Here is a 17,922-nt window from a genome sequence, read left to right as displayed (position 1 = left end):
GCGGTGACAGTCCTAGGGACCCTGGGAGGGCGGTGACAGTCCTAGGGACCCTGGGAGGGCGGTGACAGTCCTAGGGACCCGGGAGGGCGGTGACAGTCCTAGGGACCCTGGGAGAGCGGTGACAGTCCTTGGTACCCGGGAGAGCGGTGACAGTCCTAGGGATCCGGGAGAGCGGTGACAGTCCTAGGGATCCGGGAGAGCGGTGACAGTCCTAGGGACCCGGGAGAGCGGTGACAGTCCTAGGGACCCTGGGGACTTCACACCCGCGCCCACATGTAAAGCTCGGAACCCGCAAAACGTGAACTTAAAAGCGTGGAAGGGAAAGGGTCAGTCTGTCCCAACCTTGGGAATCCGTGGTAACGTCTCTGTTGTATCCTAGGGAGGCGTCAGATCCATCACCTGGGGAACCAGCTGCAGCTGAACCAGCACTGCCTGGACACAGCCTTCAACTTCTTCAAGATGGCCGTGAGCAAGCACCTGACCCGCGGCCGGAAAATGGCCCACGTGATCGCGGCCTGCCTCTACCTGGTGTGCCGGACGGAAGGCACCCCGCGTATCCTTTGGTTTGGGGGCCTCTCGGAGGAACCCCGTCTCGGCGCTCTCTGGGTTGGCCTCCCTCCGTTGGGCTCAGCAGTTGCAGTATCCTGGCGTATTTCGTGGAGGCACCCTAGTGGGTGAGCGCAGGCCTTCCTGGATCGAGATAGCCTTCCGCCACTTGGGAGGGTAGGCGCCCGGCCCGTTGGCCCCCCGGGGAGGACAGAGTGCACTCCGCCGTCAGGCCAGTGATCCGCCGCCTCGGGGAGGACGGCGGCGTGTTCTGTTACTGCACTGAGACCGACCCTGCAGACGCTCCTGCGTGCCCAGAACTCAGTGCGTCGCACCCCCTGGAAAGCCCTCCCGGGGCCGCTCGCCCCCACCCTGGCTGTCCGCCCTCCCTGCCTGCCTGTGTGTCTTTTCCACCGTCACTCGGCTCCCTTGGCCCGTCCTGCGTGGGACCCCTGCTCCTGGTCCCGTGTCCTTGTTTCGAGATAGCACGTCCCCCAGCGGCTTCCTGCAGGTGGTCTCCCTTCTGCCTGTCCTCTCGGGGACGGCCCGGCGGGCTGCGGGTTGCACATCGGTCTCTGGAATGTGGACGGGGGTGCCCACCGCGCTCGGGCGCCCTGACCCTTGGCCCCGTGCGTGAGGCCGGTGTGCGGTCCCCTGGAGGGCTTAGCACCTCCTCATTGTTCTCTCTGAGCTGCGGACCCGGAGCCCCTGCCGCTCGCGGTTCCTTCCTTGGCGTCACCCTCGTTCCCGGGGTGGCCCACCGCCTGCTTGCCGGCGTTCTCTTCCTTCGTTCCCGCTCACTTACTTTCTGCTTTCCCACCGGGCTCCTCTCGTGGCGTGTGTGTCCCCAGTGGATTCCTGTCCGTCACAGCTGCCCTCACGGGCGGGGGGCCCCAGCCACGGCTCCTGTGAAGTAAGCATGGGCTGCCGGAAGGGTCGTGGCGTGCGTGGCTGGGCCTGTTGGCCGCCGTTCCGATCCGGCAACCCTCAGCACCGGAGTCTTTCATTGAAACGTCCTAAGGTTTTGGAAGGTTCTCATTCCAGCATACCACGTCGAAAGCACACGCGTGCTCTGAGCCGGCACGGGTCTCGGGTTCCCAGCACAGCGCCCCGGCAGAAGATGGTGTAGGCGCCTCGTCTTCGTCCTACCCTGGCCCCCGTGCACCGAGCAGCGAGAGGCCCGGCCAGCCTAGCTCTGAGGAGGGCGGCACAGGGGAGGCGCGTGGAGCTCCATTCGGGCTGGCTCTGCGTCTCCGGGAGTACAGAGCTCGGGGAGCAGGGCGAGGGTGTGCAGGCCAGGCTCCGGGATCCGTCCCTCCCCCACCGCCCCCACCTCCAGTCCCCGCCCCAGTCCGGCGAGCAGAGAGAGGCATCCTCAGAGGTGCTGGCCCGTGACCCCCAACGGGAGAGGTCACAGGGTCGGGGGTGGGGGCGGGCCGGGGTAGAGCCAGGAGAGCCTGGGGGGTGGGGGAGGGCAGAGCTGGGGGGACAGAGGCGGGGGGCGGGGGGGGGGCTGGGGCAGAGCCGGGACCAGGGGAGCCGGGGAGGGCCGGGACCAGGCTCCCTTGCTGTTGCCGGATCAGGTGTGACCTGCGTCCGCGTTTGTCACGCACGCATCCGCGGGAGCTGTTGCTGCTGCAGCGGGTGTTGAAGCCTGTGACATTTACCGGGTTCCAGCTGAGCTGCCAGCAGGCCTGTATGTGAGCGGCTGGCTTTGCGCCACGACTCCGGGTGTGCACACGGAGGCTTCTGTCACTCGCGACCTGCCCCCACCCACAGGGGCCCCGGGTGGGAGGGACAGATGTGCGCGGATCGTCCCACGGCCGACCGCGCCCTGCACACGGCCGCCTGCAGACCTGTCTCCTCTGCCAGGCTCCAGACCCCTGGGGCCTGTTAGTAGCGGGTTTGGTTCGCAGGCCTGGGCTGGGTTTCCAGAGCCTGACTGCTGTGACTCCTGCCACCCTGTGTCCCCTCCTCACGCCCAGCCGAGGACCGCGTTTCTTGCTTTAGAGGGCAGTGCGGTCGGAGACTCTCCCTTCTGCCACAGGCCCCCCAGCCCCCCTTTACCTGCTTCCCTCTGCCCCTCCCCCCGTGTGCCCAAGGACAACTAAGGAGTTGAAACATGTTTTTAAATAGCTCTTTTCTAGACGAGTTTTAGGTTCACAGTGCAACTGAGGGGAAGGTACAGAGATTTCCCAAGTGCCCCCCATCCTCCCCCAGAACGGACACCCCCACCAGATAGTGCGTGGATTACACTGATGGACACATCAGCACTCGGCGTCCGTGGCTTACCTTGGAGCTCACGCTTGCTGTGGTGCCTTCTGTGGGTTTGGGCAGACGTGTAATGACACGTATGTGTCACCGTGTAGCCTACAGGGAGCCCGTGGTCGAAAGGAGGCCTTGGGGTGGCTGGTTGGCACGTATCGGAGGGTGGCCGGCATCACCGGGCACCAGAAAGTTGCAGGTTCAAAGCCACGGTAGGCTGACGTGAAGAGGGCGGCCCGCCCCCGGTGTCTGTCGGCTAGCCAGGGGGCTTCGGGAACCCTGGGGACCGTCTGCCGGTGTCGGGTGACACGGAGCACGTCCCCACCCTGGGGCCCAGCTGTCCTGCCCAGCTCGGTGTGCAGGTGCGTCCTGGGTCGAGGCCAGTAGCCTCCCCTCCTGGCTGCGTCCATTGTGGTGGGGCCTCTCTGTGGGCAGAGCTCTTACTGAGGGCCACCTTAACATCTTGTCCTTTATGGCTGATCTGTGCACCTGTTTAAGAGGCCTTTGTCTGTTCCACATCGTGGAAATACCCTCCTGGTGTCCCTTCCCGAAGCTTTTGGTTTTATGTGTCCCCTTGGAGTTTGGGATTTCTGTGGGGCTGGCTTCACTGTGTCGTCTGTCGTGAGGAAAGGGTCGGGTTCCTCTCCACGGGGCGTCTAGCGCGCGGCGCACGTGGGCCCGATGCTGGCGTCTCCGAGCCCTTCTCTGGTCCGCTTGCCTGTCCTGGGCCGACCCCTGCGGCTAGAAGCTGCAGGTTTGGAACAGTCTGAGGACCCCGTGCGTGTCAGGAGGCCTCCAGCTCCGGCTGTCTCAGCATCTGCGCGGTGTGTGGCCCTCTGTTCTTCTGCGTGAGTTTTCCAAGCAGCCTGTTTCCGTGAAAAGTCTTCTGGGATTTTCTGGGCTTTATGGATCAATTTGTGGGAAATTGAAGGTGACATTCGTTTTAACAGTACTGAATCTTCCAGGCAACGAATACCGCTGTTTCTTCTGGTGTTATGTGCTTCCAGGGATGCTTTGTTATTTTTGAGGAGGAGGCCTTTCTTGTCCTTCGTTAGATTTGTTCCCAAGTCTGTTTTGCGCTAACGTAGATGGCATCTTGTGTGTGTACAAGTACAGTTGAGTTTGTATGCTTTAAAAAAAATTTTTTTGGGGGCGCCTGGGTGGCGTAGTCGGTTAAGCGTCCGACTTCAGCCAGGTCATGATCTCGCAGTCCGTGAGTTCGAGCCCCGCGTCGGGCTCTGGGCTGATGGCTCAGAGCCTGGAGCCTGTTTCTGATTCTGTGTCTCCCTCTCTCTCTGCCCCTCCCCCGTTCATGCTCTGTCTCTCTCTGTCCCAAAAAAATAAATAAACGTTAAAAAAAAATAATAATAAATAAATAAATAAAAAATAAAAATAAAAAAATTTTTTTTTTTCATGTTTACTTATTTTTGAGAGAGAGACAGAGCGCGAGCAGGGTAGGGGCAGAGAGAGAGAGGGAGACACAGAATGCGAAGCAGGCTCCAGACTCTGAGCCGTCAGCACAGAGCCCAATGCGGGGTTCGAACTCACAGACGGCGAGATCATGACCTGAGCCGAAGCCAGACACCTAACCGACTGAGCCACCCAGGCGGCCTGTGTATATGTTTTTAAGTTTACTTATTTATTCAAGCAATCTCTACACCCAACATGGGGCTCGAACTCATGACCCCGAGATCGAGAGCTGCGCGCTCTTCCAACTGAGCCAGCTGGGCACCCTGAGATTTGTATGTTGACATTATGTCCAAGTCTACAAAATTCAGTTGTTAATCTTACGACTTGACTGTTGGGATCTCTTGCTTTTTCAACCCACTCAGTTGTGTGTGTGGCACCTTTTCTTTCCTTCTATTTTTGGGGGGGTTTGATTTACTATTTTTCTAGCTTCTTGAGATCGATGCTTAGGTTCTTGATTTTAGTCTTTTTGGTTTTTCCTAATAAGAGCCTTGGGGACTGTCCCTTCCCCTCCAGGCAGATTGTAATTACATGGCGCAGTCCTGATGTGTCATTCAGAGTTGTGTTGCCCATTTTGACAATGGTTGGGGGTTCTCTCCTTATCTTTGGGTTATCGGTTTGCAGCCTAACTGTGTGGTCCGAGGACACTCAGCGAGCGCTCCCCGCTCCGGCGCTCCACGGTGTGCGCACAGCTCAGCGCACGGTCTGCTCTGGTGGGGGTGCGTGTGCGTTTCAAAAGAACGTGTGTCTGTGGTCGTCGCGTGCGTTGGCCAGTTGTGTGCCTCGAATCCCTGCTCGTGTCTGCTTGCTCTGCAGGACGGTTACAGCCTCCCGCCGCCCCTGTGGGCCGGGCTGCGACTTTCCCCTTGACCCCACCGACGCCCGTCACGTGCCGGAGCTGCGTCGTGGGGAGGGCGCAGCCCCACCTCTGGGGGGTGGGCCCTGGATGCCGCGGGACGTCCACCTGTTTCCTGAGCGCTTCTCCCCTCAGTTGTACCCTGTCTGGCGTGCCGCAAGTGGACTTGCTCCCGTCTGCCTGGTGTTCGCGGGGTCTATTTCCATCTTAAAATTCACTCCTTCCTGATATGTTTAAGATGTGTCTCTTGTGAGCCACGTAGACTCATGTGTTTTTCTCGGATTTTTTAATTCAGTTTTGAGATATTTTTTGTTGGAGAATTTCATCCATTTACATTAAATGTGCTCATTGGTATATTTGCATTTAATTCCACTACTGGTTTTCTGTTTGCTACATTTGTTCTTTGTTGTTTTTTTCTCATGACGTCTTAGAGAAATCAAGTATTTTATTAGTCTAGTTTCCTTTATTTTGTAAATTTTTTTAATGTTTGTTTTTGAGAGAGAGACAGACAGACAGACAGCAAGAGCGTTTATGCACGCACAGGTAGGGGAGGGGCAGAGAGAGAGGGAGACCCAGAATCTGAAGCAGCTCCAGGCCGTGAGCTGTCGGCACAGAGCCTGACGTGGGACTTGAACCCACGAACCGTGAGATCACGACCTGAGCCACAGTCGGCTGCCTCAGCAACTGAGACCCCCAGGCGCCCCCATCCTATTTTCCTCTAAACACCTTGTCCATCGTGCAGGTGTTTGTCATCGTTCTGCCCGCTAGCCTAGGTTATGTGCCCCTGTGCCTCTGACTTCTCAGGTTCCACCTTAGACTAGGGTACCAGTACTCCCCAGGCACATGGACTGGCCCAGGCGTCCCCGTGGCCACTGCTCCCACTGCTCCCACTGCTGCTGGAGGTTAGCGCTCATTCAGATTTCCCGGTTTTGACCGTTCCAGCCTGTATTTCTCTGCATCATCTGGGACCATTTTCTTCCCGTCTTGGGAACTCCACTCTTATTTTTAGTGTGTCCGCTGGAAGGAAGATTCTCTCTGCTGCTGTGTGTGTGAGACATCGTTGTTTTTATTTACTTCTTTTTTCAAATGTTTATTTCATTTTACTTGTTTTTATTTTGAGAGAGAGTGAGCCGGAAGGGCGGGGTGGGTGTCTGGAGAGAGAGAATCCCAAGCAGGCTCTGCGCCGGCAGCACAGAGCCCAACACGGGCCTCGATCTCACGACCACTGAGATCATGACCTGAGCCCAGATGAAGAATCGGACGCTTACCCGGTTGAGCCCCCGGGTGCCCCCAGAACATGTTTATTTTGAAAGCTGTTTGGTGGGGCGCCTGGGTGGCGCAGTCGGTTAAGCGTCCGACTTCAGCCAGGTCACGATCTCGCGGTCCGTGAGTTCGAGCCCCGCGTCAGGCTCTGGGCTGATGGCTCGGAGCCTGGAGCCTGTTTCCGATTCTGTGTCTCCCTCTCTCTCTGCCCCTCCCCCGTTCATGCTCTGTCTCTCTCTGTCCCAAAAATAAATAAAAACGTGGAAAAAAAATTTTAAAAAGAAAAGAAAGCTGTTTGGGTAGCCTGTAGGTGTTTCCTGCGGCCCTCCCGGGTCATCCCTGCCCACCCCCGGTCAGGGCTGGTCGCTGGTCTGCATCATCTTGTCTCTGTTTCTCAGGGCAGCCAGCCTGTCGTCCCTGCTTTTAGGGAGTATGTTTGTCCAGCCTAGTGTCCGTGGGGCGTCTCTAGAATCGGTGGCACCATGTGTTTTATGTGTCCCAGGGGTGTCTGAGGCCGCGTCCCGTCCCGTCCGTGTGTCCCAGGGGGGTCTGAGGCCGCGTCCTGTGCCAGCTGGGGTTCTCTGCATCCTCTCGTCCCGTCTGGTCTTGGGTCACATGCACCTCTCACGTCCCACCTTGGGTTCTGCATTTTCCCTTCTGTTTTGTATTTTTTTTTTTCTTCTCCTCTGTTTCAGTCTGAGTGTTTTCAGTAACCTACCTTTGGATTCCCTCAACCCTTCCTTTACTGTGTCTTACCGCGTATTAGACCCGTCTAGTAATTTCTTAATTTCGATTACTGTTTCTCATTAGATTCTGAGTCTTTGGTGAAGTGGCCCATCTCTGTAGTTACACAAAGGTCTTTAGTAACTCCCATCAGTAGGGTCATCGGTGGTTCTGGTTGTACTGGTTTGGGGGTATTTGGTCATGCCTGTTCTCTTGTTTGGCAAGTTTTTATTAAACTGATAGATACTGTGTTTGAGAGCTCGAGGGGCTGTGGACAGTTGCCCCCTGACGGGGTTTGCTGTCCTCGGAGGGGCGGGCAGTGTGGGGAGCAAGCCCTGCTCCAGCAGAGGCTGGTCGCCCGGGGCCCGACTGCCAGCCTCATTTCGTTGGCCACCTTGCCAGGTGCTGCTGCCTGCCCTTGGAAGTGCCCGGACTTAAAGTCCACCTTCCTCCAGGGGGCGCCGCGCTTTGTCCCGGGGCAGCTGGTCCCCTGAGCGGGAGCACGGACTGCTGGCGTGGCCCTCCTTCTTTTGAGGGCCTTCCCCACAGCGGGGCTCCCAGCTGCTCCCCTGCCTTTTATCTATTTTTCCGCTTGTTCCCCACCCCCAACCACCACCTGCTTCCGAGTGCCAGGCCCCTGGGTGCGTTTGTCTCCAGCCTGTGGGCACGCCTTTCGACACTTAAGTCAGGGCCTGCTCCTTCCTTCCCTGGACTCTGCGTGGCTTTCCCCCCCCCGTGGCACAGAATCCCTGTCCTCCGTGGCCAGCAGGCTGCAGCTGCCAGCTCCTGTCTCCCTCGCCCTCCCTGTCTTCCCAGCCACAGCAGCTCCTGGCTGCCACTCCCTGTGCCTCAGGTGTGCTGACCTCCTCCGAGCTCCCAGTCACAGGTGCCGGCTGGCCTGCCACCGGCCAGTGGGGGAGCAGGTACCTCCCGCAGCACAGAGGTGGGCACGGTGCCTGAGTGCAGACCGCGGCCGGGGCCTGTGCTGCTCAGCCCCTCGCTGAGCCTGAGCCCTGGGCACATACAGGTGTGCTTGAACCAGGAGCTGCCAGCGCGGGATGGACCATCTCAGCGTGGTTGGGGAGGGAGCCGAGACCTTTGGCCGGGGCCGGGGCGGGCTGGGGTGCGGGCCTGAGCTCTGCACCTCCCTGGCACTTGGGGAGGCGGGGCCGGCGGTGAGACAGCGCACACGGCCGGCCCGGAATCCGGCCCTGGGCCCTTCCCACACCTCTTCCGCGCAGGCAGGTGGCACAGGCCGTGGCGTGGAGCTGGGAGGGTGGGCTGCGGGCACCTCCAGAGTGTGGGAATGGCCTGCAGAGTGACGATGACTGCCCGTGTCAATTATTTGAGGAGTCGTGTACATAAGGGAGAGCCCACCACGGGATGCCTCAGCCTCAGGCTCGGTGCGGGGGGAGCAGGGTCGGCGTGCGGGGACCGGGCGCTCAGAGCCCTGCAGGGCACTTCTGTCTTTACCAGGCACAACTCTTCAGTGGACGGGGTGTTGGGTGTTCCTGGTGGCCCTTGTCCTTCGTGGGGCGTGGCTGTGAGCTCCTGTCTAAGCAGAAGTGTGTCGGGCTCATAAATAATCGCCTGGGGAGAGATCAGTCAGGGCCAGAGCCCTGCAGAAGGGGGTATGGGTGGACGGGGGGACAGGGGGTGGGTGCCGGGCAGGCCGGCCTCCGTGGGGCGGACGCGTCTGCTCCTGGTGCGGAGGGCGCCGCTGTCCCCGGCGGCCCCCCCCCCACCGTCTGTCCCCGCCGGGGCCCGGGAGCTGCGGTGCCGGTTGGGAGCTCTGCTGCCCCGACCGTTCCCGCCACCGTGAGCTGGAAGTGTGGTGTCTGCGCACGTGCTCGACCTGTCACACCTCCCGTTGGCCCGCGTGCTGATGCCACTTTCCCCGCCTCTCTTTGGGCGCCCCGAGGAAACACTCCCACCTGAGGCCGTGTAGACAGACGTCATGGTCTTTTAACTGTTTGCTCTGCCGTCATCGAATGTCTGTAAACCTTCCCACTTACTGAAAACGGGTCTCCGTGTAAATCGAGCCTCATCCGATTGTTCTTCCGGCACCGCGCACGCCAGCCAGGTGGTCGCCTGTCCCTCTGGTGGTGGATCCGGACGCCGGGGCGTTGCTGGCCCAGCGTGGGCCGCCCCACCGTGGCACTGGAGCCCTCTGTACACGTCCTCAAAATCCTCTGTGGGGCCACGGGAGCACCGGCGTTTTGGTCCGTGCGGACGGTGTTCGTATTTGCACATCTCTTCGCAGGCCGACACCCCAAGCTGGTGCTCCCTGAGCGGAAGTGCCACCTAGCAGAGCATGTCAGGGACCGGGGGAGGCCGCCAGGCTCCAGGCCACCGGAAGGTGTGCCCAGCACCCCGTCCTGCTGACCTTTTATGATTCCAGCACACGTGAAGGGGGGCTGGTGCCCCTGTGCCAGGAAGGTGGGGGGCACCGCCTCGCAGGCGGTGGAGACACAGGCCCGCTGGCCGGCCAGATGAGACTTTCCAGAGCCACCGGCACATCCCCACGTGCCCCTCAGCCGGGGGACCTGCTGTGGGCCGGGCCCCGAGGGCACTCACGAGGACAGCATGGGCGCCCGTGTGGGGAAGCACGTTGTTCACGCGGTCCTTGCTGCCCGGCCGGCGAGCACCGGCCACGTGTGCGCGTCTCCTCCGGCGTCACGAGGAGAGCAGCCGCGTCTCCTTGGCCGCGCCTGGAGTCCGGTCTCCTGTTTGAAACACACACACTCCCCCAGGGTTTGCTGCGGGGATCGCACACCTCCCCAGCCTCGCGCTGCTCGGCCCACGGCAGAGGGAGGTGCAGACGCCCGCCTGCCCCCACGCGCCCTTCGGCTGCCAAGTCACTGACTGACCGGGTCTCCGTGTCTGTGTTTCTTTTTTTCCCTTGGAGGGGAGATTGGCATAAAACAAAACGCTCGGGGGTTTTGACAGACGTACGTCTCTGCAGCAGGACGCAGGGCAACCTGGTCCCTTCTGGTCAGGCCACCCCCCCACCCCCCCACCCACCCCCCGCCCCGCTGCCCCCGAGGCACCCACTGAGGATTCTCACGGGCTAATTCGGCTTGTTGCAGACGTCAGGTGAAGGGAAGGCCTCTTCTGTAAGGTTTCCGTCACTAGGCGAGCTTGCGGGCCCGCGCTGTGGCGCTCGCTCCGTGTGGGAGTGCACGCCCCGCCACGGCGCTGCCGGGGGCGGTCGTCTGGGCTCTTCTGGCCTTCTGGCCGTTTGTACGAAGCCCTGTGTGGATGCGCATCCGCATGCTGTGAGCGAGAGCCTCGCCGGGAGGAGCTGGCCGGAGGCGGGCGCGGGGTCAGCCTTAGAGGAAGCCGGCCGGCCTCCCGCCATCGGGCCGTCCCGCTGCGCCCCGGCCCGCACAGCGTGTGAGGCCGGCATTGGGTGCTGCGGGGGGCACTTTGTTCGCCTTTCTCTTGCAAGGTCTTTCTTATGTGCTTATTGGCTCTTGGCTTCTCCCTGTGAAGTGTCTGTCTGTTCAAAACTTTTACTCATCTTTTTGCCTTTGTTTTGTTATTACTTTGTAATAGATTTCATCTTTCAGAGCAGTTGTAGGTTAAGGAAAAATTGTGAGTCCCCCATGCGCCTCTGTCCCCTCCCCCCCACCCCTCCATTTCCCTGTCAACACCTGCGTTAGTGCGTAGACACCTGCAAAAGTCACGGCTGACGGCCCAGCGTCACGTTGTCCTTACCGCAGGCCCACGCCTGACACCAGGGCTCGCTCCCGTCACGTGCTGTGGTGCCTTCCGTGGGTCTAACGGGTGTGCGGTCAGTGCCGCGTGTCCGCGACCAGGAACGTCACATGCAGTGGCTTCGCCGCCCTGGACGGCCCCTGTGCTCCACCTGTGCGCCCCTCCCTCACCCGGGCAACCTCCCACGCCTTCACCGTCTCTGGGGCTTTGCCTTTTCCGACCGTCACGGACACGGAGTCTTGTGGTTCCCGCCTCTTGGCTCGGCTCATTTCTTGTGTCCTTTTTGGCGCCACGGGTCACCACTCCCTCCTGTAGCTCGACTTCCTTTCCTCTCCTGGTCTCCCTTCCTCCCCGGCCTCTTTGCTCCCGGCCTTCCCTGGCGCATCCCGCTTAAGGGTGTGCCTTCAGAGACCGAGAAACACGGTGCCTTTTAGTCAAGGACCTTAAAGGTGGGGGCGGGATGTCTGGGACCTTGTGCAAAGCCGTGGCCTCGGGGAGCCCTTTCTTCTTGATGCGTTGGGCCCGGGGTTACCCTCCCGATGCCTGGTCTGGGCTCTGACTCAGCACGCGGGGATTTCTCGTCCTCACCTTCTCAGAGCCACAGCAGACCCGTGAGTGACATGGAGTTTCTCTTCTCTTGACGAGCCGCCCTACTCGGTGGCTTGTGTTTTGTGTTTTTGTGTACGTGTCCAGCTGAGTTTCCTCACTTAGGACATAATCTGGTGACTCCTTAATCACCTGCTGAGAGTGAGCACAGGTCCCATCCAGAGTCTCCACAGCTGTCCCCTCAAGCACCGGCACTCTGGAGGTGCCTGCCAGCCACCAAGGGCGGGTGGCCCTCTGTCCATGTGTCTGTTCCCCAGGAGCCACGAGTCGTGGGGCAGAGGCCACACGTAGTGCCTGGGTGGCTGTCAGTAGGTGCTCGAGGGACAGCCGAGTGTCGTCATGTGCTTCTGGGCTGTGCCACACGGGGTGTGGAGCCTGTGAGGACTGCATTCACGGCCCCTCTCCCCCTGTCCTGGGAGCGGTTCACAGAGGTCTCCATGAGCAGCCCCGATGCCTCACTCCTCTCGATCCGTGCCGAGCTTAGATTCACAACAAGGTCCGGTGGCCGGGTGTGTGGTCGGTGCCTCTGGGAGGCCGTCGGGTAACTGGGGGTCCATGGCTTGAGTGCACGTGTTCCTTGACTCCTGCCACAGACATGCTCCTCGACCTCAGTGATCTGCTCCAGGTAGACTGGTTTCCTTCCTGAGCCCTTTTCCCAAGGGAGGCTGGGACCGGGGCACAGAATGCGCCAGGGTGTGGTCTGTTTCAGAGCTGGGAGGGGGCAGTATACACGGGTCACACTGGTCCTGGGAGCCGGGCGGCCTCGGCCTCAGAACCAGTGGGGAGACCCAGGTGTACTTGGTCTGAGACAAGGGAGATTCTTTAAAGTGGGGGGGGGGGGGGGGCGGGTGTCATGGCACAGACGTGTGCACGGTGTGAGGGTGTGTGCGGGGCGCTCATGGATTCCACGCCTGCACGGAAAGCGTGGTCGGGTCCCGGTGCACCTGGGCCGCAGGGCCCCCCAGTGCTGATGAGGCTGGGCTTCCACGAAAACCAGATACCACCTGCATGTTCGCCGTCCTAGCTGTCCTCGTAAATGGCGTCTCTCGGGAGTCCTCTGAGGTGCTCTGGCCAAGCTAACAGTCATGTGTTGGGATCGTGGAAATGGAACACTGCACGTGCGGTACCAAGGGGGGGGCGGGGGAGGGGTGTGTGTGGCCTCACGGGCCCGGTTCCGTCCCGGGACTTCCCACAAAGGACGGAGTGCGTCTGGTGTAGGGCAGATGCTCAGAAGCCCTTAGGCAAAGCCTGGATGGGTCAGGGTGGTGTCCTGGTGGTTTCTTGCTTCACACCGTTGGAAATGGGAAACCAGCGCAGGGCCAGACAGAAGGGGTGCGTGTTCTCGCTCATCCGGGCTGGACCGAGGCCCCGGGGGAAGCCGCTGCGCCGGCCGGCTGAACCCGCACAATTTACTGTGAGCTTTTATTGCCCGAGATGGAGGGGTGTGCCTCGGGCCCCTGGGCCAGCCTGCTGGGTGGGCGTGGGGGGACCTGGGCAGAGCCGGCCAGTACCCCCAAGCCGGCCCCAGGCTCCGGGCCGCGTCCCTTCCCATCAGCGGGGTCTCCCTGGGGCCGGGACGGGCGCAGCACACACCGGACGTGTTTGTGTGCTTGTCTGTGGGTGTGGGGCAGCGTGTCGGGTGAGGGTCTCGCCCGGGGCTCTGGCTGCCAGGGGCTGACACGGGTCCTCCCATCCGTTCTTGTGTGAACGCTCGCCGAGTGGACCTTTCTCCCCGGGCTCAGCCCCCGCTCAGGCGTGGCTGGTACAGGAGCACTCGGGGCCGTCTGGGCGGAGAGCCCATCTGCCAGGTGGACAGGATGGGGGGTGCTGGCTAGCCATGCCCGGCTGTACCGACCGCCTTCACAGAGACAAGCTACAAACACCTCAGAGCTCCTGGTGCGTGCTGACGCACGTTAGTGTCTCTGGCAATAACCGTGTGTGTTGTGCGGGTGTGGCCTTTCAACAATTTGACTTTCCATTTGAAGTCTGTTCAGAGGACTGTTTCCTGCAGATCTTCATCTGCTCGGGACACGGGTAGGGTGGGAGGCGTGAAGGGGGACCGGCGGGTGCGGCAGTGGGAGGAGACGGTGAGGGGGACACTGAGCTCCACTCTGCTCCAGACGGGCATGAAGTCAGGAGGGTCAAGTTGCAGGAACTTGGGGGAGCCCGGCAAAGGCTGGGGCGCTCATAGAACGCCTGGATGTGAAGTGCAGGTCTGCCCAAGCTGGCACCTTCCACGTCCTCTGAGGGGGCTTTGTACCATCCCTTAGCGCTCCCGGACGGCCGCAGGCACCCGCCTGTGCTGCCTGAGAGGCCTTTTCTGGTGTCCCCTTGGGCCCCGGCGAAAGAGCCCTCATCCGGGCCTTCATAGGCCAGGCTTGATTAGGCAGAGAAACTCCCTGGGGAGACCAGAGACAGAGGGCCAGGGCCAGGATACTGAGGCCTGAGAGTCCCAGGGGAGGGGCGGGAGGGCACCAAGCCTGAGCTTTTCCCAATTCTGCACCCCACCCGAGCGGACTGGCTTCTTCCATGCCTGTGGTCAAGCACCCCTCAGAGGCCCCCCTCCCACAATGTGCCCAGGCCGGCAAGGGGCAGGCTCTCAGGGCGGCCGAGGCCCAGCCGCACTGGAGGGTCGCGTCCAGGAGTACATGACTGGGTGTTGCGGTTGGTCAGGTGCTGGGCTCCACAGCGGATTTGGACTTGAGGTGGGAGTGGGTGGCGTGTCGCCAAGATCTGCGGAGACCCACGGCCACGAGTGAGCTGCTCCCAGCGAGGGGCCGAGGCCATGGCTCCCGGGCCCGTTGGGAGCACGGCATGCCGTGGCCAGCAGGCCCCGAACGTGCGGGCGCACGCCACTCTGAATTACACACCTTGCACTCCGCGTGCTTCCGCTTTGCTAACTGTCTCTCAGGCAGCTTTTTTCCTCAGCAAATCGTCACTGCTGAGACGGTGGTGGGGCCTGGAAAGCTGCCTGGGGCTGGGAAGCAGGGCCCCGGGCTGCCGTGGGCTCATGGGGGCTGGCAGGGAGCTCTTACCTGGGCTCTGCGGACTCAACAACGAAGTGCCTATTTTAAGAGAAAAAAGCAAACGTTTCCTAAATTGCTATTCTCAGTACTGGTTCTTTCGTGACAGGTGAACGTTTACGTGCTGGGGAAGACCTTCCTCCTCCTGGCGAGAGAGCTCTGCATCAACGCACCAGCAATAGGTATGGCGGGGCTGGCGGGGGGCGGCGGGGGGCAGGTGGGGGGCGTGCTCGGACGGGAGGCGGTCACGTGCGGGCACAGCAGCTCCGCCAGGTAGGAAGCAACCCTGTCCGAGAGCAGCCCGGAACCCCACAGCCCGGGGGTTACCCCCGGCAGAAGACCAGAGCGCCCTGCGGTTGTGGGTGAGTGCGCAGAGAGCGAGCGGTGCTGCTGCCTTGGGGGCCCGCCCGCCTCGTGAGAACAGGGCCGGAGGCAGGTGCCTCGGGGAGGCCAGGACCCCTGCAGCCGGAGTGCCGCTTTCCTAGCCACATTCCGCCTTCACCGGAACCTTACCAAGGACTGTTTTCAGCCCGCTCGGAGGGCTTGCTCCCGATTTTGCCCACGAAGGAGGCGCAGTGTGCAGAGCCAGGCAGGGCGGGCTGCGGGCGCGGTGCTGGGTGACCCACGGGATGGTCCCCTGAAGCCGGGAGGGGTCTTGCAGGACAGGCCCGGAGGCCAGAGGGCTGCTGGATGGAGTAGCCACACAGCTGTGGCTCTCTGCTCCCAGCCCAGACCCTCCCCGAGAGGCCACATTCCTGTGGCCAGTGACACGGTCCCTCCCTGTGGAGGTGAAGACAAGGTTGTTTTCAGAAACAAAGCAACCACCAGTAGAGTGTGTGGCCTGGGAGAATAGAGACAAGGGGCTCAAAGAGCCTGCTTAACCCCAAAGCCCGCCTGGGCAGGGGCCATCCAGGGCCCGCCAGGGAAGCTGCTGCCGAGCCTGAGGCAGGAGACTGGCGCTCAGGGTCTGGAGGCGTGGACCCAGCAGAGAGCCCCGCTTTACCCCCCTCAAATCTGAGCTTCACAGCAGGACTTTGTGTGAGAGGCTACGACGCTCTAGGAAGTACAGACGCAAGCACACACCCAGTTTTTTCCAGAGCCTTCTAAAGCAATAAGCACGCCCCGGTGGTGGCAGCCACCCCGGCTTGCCAGCAGAGGGCAACGCTCAGGGACAGACGGGGCCTGCCAGGGAGGCCGTTCGATTCTAACCAGCACAGGAGGGTTTGCTGTGTGCTAGAAGGGAGTCCCTCTCCACAGACACGTGGGAAAGCGCGTGCCCGGCTTAACGCTCCTTTGGACGTTCACCCGCTGGCGGCTCTCGTCTTGCTGAAACTCTGAGACCCGGCTAGAAAGACTACGTTAGGTGGCTTCTTCCAATTTTGGTTTTGAAGGGAAGGTTTTAGGTTAAGCGTAGTACCACTCTGAATCTGTGAGGGTGGGAGCCGGCGAAGCCCACAGGGCACGCAGCGTGGGCACCACCGGGAGGGGCCCGAAGCCTGTCTCGGAACCCCAGAGCTGCCCAGCGGCCTGGACTCCGAAACCTGGGCAGGGCTGTGGCCGTGCAGCATAGCCTGTGTGTCCCCGCTCTGGCCGCAGCCGACCGCGTACAAGAGACGTACAAACTAAGCAAGGTCTTTAATGACGTCAGCGAGGCAGTCGGCGGGGGGTGAAGGGGTAGCACGGCCTCCTGCACGTCCCTTCCCCTCCCAGCGCCCCTCACGGCGTACCCATGCCACCTCAGGCATAGAAGATGAGCTCCGGGATCTGCCCACCCTGGACCCCGGTCCCGTTGGTGCTGTCCGAGGAGCACTGGAACTGGAAGGTCACCTTCCCGCACTGCACTTCCGTCATGCCTTCCTGCCCAAAGTAGCTGAGCTCGCTGCCATCCAGGACAGCGCTGGCCGTGTAGAAGGTGTCCTGCTCCACCTGCACGGGGTGCTCAAACCAGACCGAGAAGGTGTTGCTGGAGCCGTCCGAGACAAACTTGGTCAGGTTCTGAGCCAGCACCACCCCCAGCCGCTTCAGTTCAATCTTCACGCTGTACTCGGCCTTCCCGGAGCTGGAGCCGTACAAGCCCAGCCCTGCCACGAACACCCTTCGGTCCACGGCAAACTGGATGCTGTCACAGCGCCCGCGGTAGCGCCACTGGTTGCTGCGGTAGGCGGAGGACTGGAAACGGTGGCACCTCTGCGGGGCAAGGCCCTTCCTCTTGGTCAGCGGGAAGCTGAGGAGGGGCTTGTTGGCGGCCGTGTACCACAGGAAGATGCTGTGGGTCTCCTCCAGCGTCAGGATGTCCGACTGGGCAGCGCCGTTGGCGAACTCCTCCAGGGTCATGGTCGGAATCCGGACCAGGTAGAGGACGGGCCCCAGCACGTGCCTCTTGTTGCGCGGGGTGGCCGGCAGGCCCTGCCTCTTGCACTCTGCTTCCGCCCAGCTCAGGACGGCCTCGAAGACCACGGCCTCCTTGGCGTTGAGGGCTTCCCGCGTCACGATGATCTCCAGCGTCTGCCAGTCAATCTCACAGAAGCCTTCAGACCTCAGAGCCATCTCCGCCTGAGCATCGATGACCTCCCAGCAGCGCTGGGTCAGCTCGGGCTCCTCAAACAGCCGGCTCTGGGACAGCAGGACACAAGCGTTTTTGGCTTCCAGGCTGGTCTCCAGGAAATTAACACAGGCTTTAGCTAGTGCCGGCACGATGTACTTCTTGGCAGCATAGAGAGTGGCCAGCACCGTGTCGGCTTCCAGATCGATCTCGTCACTGTACATGTACCTAGGTGGGGCGGGGACCGTGTCACAGGCTGCGTGGGGCATGCCCCCAAGAAGCTGCAGGGTGCCCGCTGGCGGCAGCCAGGCAGCAAGCAGCCACCCCCTCCTCGCGGACTCGTGCAGCAGACTTACTTTAACAAGATTAGGAAGGCTGCGGGCTCCACGTCGGGGATGTGGATTTCTGACTTAACTTCTGCCAAATCGCCATAAAACATGGCATAGAAGACAGAGCTCCCAACGGCCAAGACGTACTGTGGATGACACAGGAGCTGCCCTGAGCCCCGGACCCTCCCTGCCCCCAGCGGATGCCGCACCCGGGGTACAGGGCAGCCCCTACTCAGGCGGTGGGCGGTCGCCTCTGCGGGCTTACAGGGCCAAGCCTCTACCAACCTTGTGGGCGGGCACCCTGCGGGCCGCTCCCGGGGGCCCCACGATGAAGTGGACGTCAGCCATGAGCTCGTTGTTGAACATCAGCGCGTTCCTGCAAAGGGCAGAGGCACACGGCTCGGGGGTCGGGCCGGGGCGCGGGCGCGGGGTGCGGGGTGCGGGCGGGGCCCGGGCTCACCTCTCGCGCAGGGTCGGGTGGAAGGACTGCCAGTTGGGACTCTCCAAGTTGTTGTTGTCGGGCGCGGGCGGCGCGGGCGCGGGCGGCGGCGGGACGGGCGGCGGAGCGCTGGGCGGGCCCTT

The 17,922-nt window shown here is 61.7% G+C and overlaps 2 protein-coding genes across 4 annotated transcripts in view; one reads left to right on the top strand and one right to left on the bottom strand.

Moving 5' to 3' along the window:
- The window catches only part of BRF1 (BRF1 general transcription factor IIIB subunit), a 62,874-nt gene that overhangs the window by 19,199 nt on the left and 25,753 nt on the right, over positions 1–17,922 (top strand). For all 3 annotated transcript variants that reach the window (XM_040478410.1, XM_040478409.1, XM_040478408.1), the window contains exons 3-5: positions 380–553; positions 12,040–12,071; positions 14,579–14,651. In XM_040478410.1, the coding sequence (XP_040334344.1) occupies positions 380–553; positions 12,040–12,071; positions 14,579–14,651 (279 nt within the window). The remainder of the gene's footprint in view (positions 1–379; positions 554–12,039; positions 12,072–14,578; positions 14,652–17,922) is intronic.
- Positions 16,086–17,916, bottom strand: BTBD6 (BTB domain containing 6). The gene is made up of 4 exons (XM_040478411.1): positions 17,801–17,916; positions 17,626–17,716; positions 17,368–17,486; positions 16,086–17,239 (listed from the first exon to the last, which is right to left on the bottom strand). The coding sequence occupies exons 2-4, from the start codon at positions 17,704–17,706 to the stop codon at positions 16,207–16,209; spliced, it is 1,233 nt and encodes a 410-aa protein (XP_040334345.1). The 5' UTR covers positions 17,707–17,716; positions 17,801–17,916; the 3' UTR covers positions 16,086–16,206.

This window comes from Herpailurus yagouaroundi, unplaced genomic scaffold (genome assembly GCF_014898765.1).
Source record: "Herpailurus yagouaroundi ecotype Mexico unplaced genomic scaffold, PumYag 141, whole genome shotgun sequence".
NCBI classification, from domain to species: Eukaryota; Metazoa; Chordata; class Mammalia; order Carnivora; family Felidae; genus Herpailurus; species Herpailurus yagouaroundi.
This window is presented reverse-complemented; position numbering and strand designations above follow the sequence as displayed.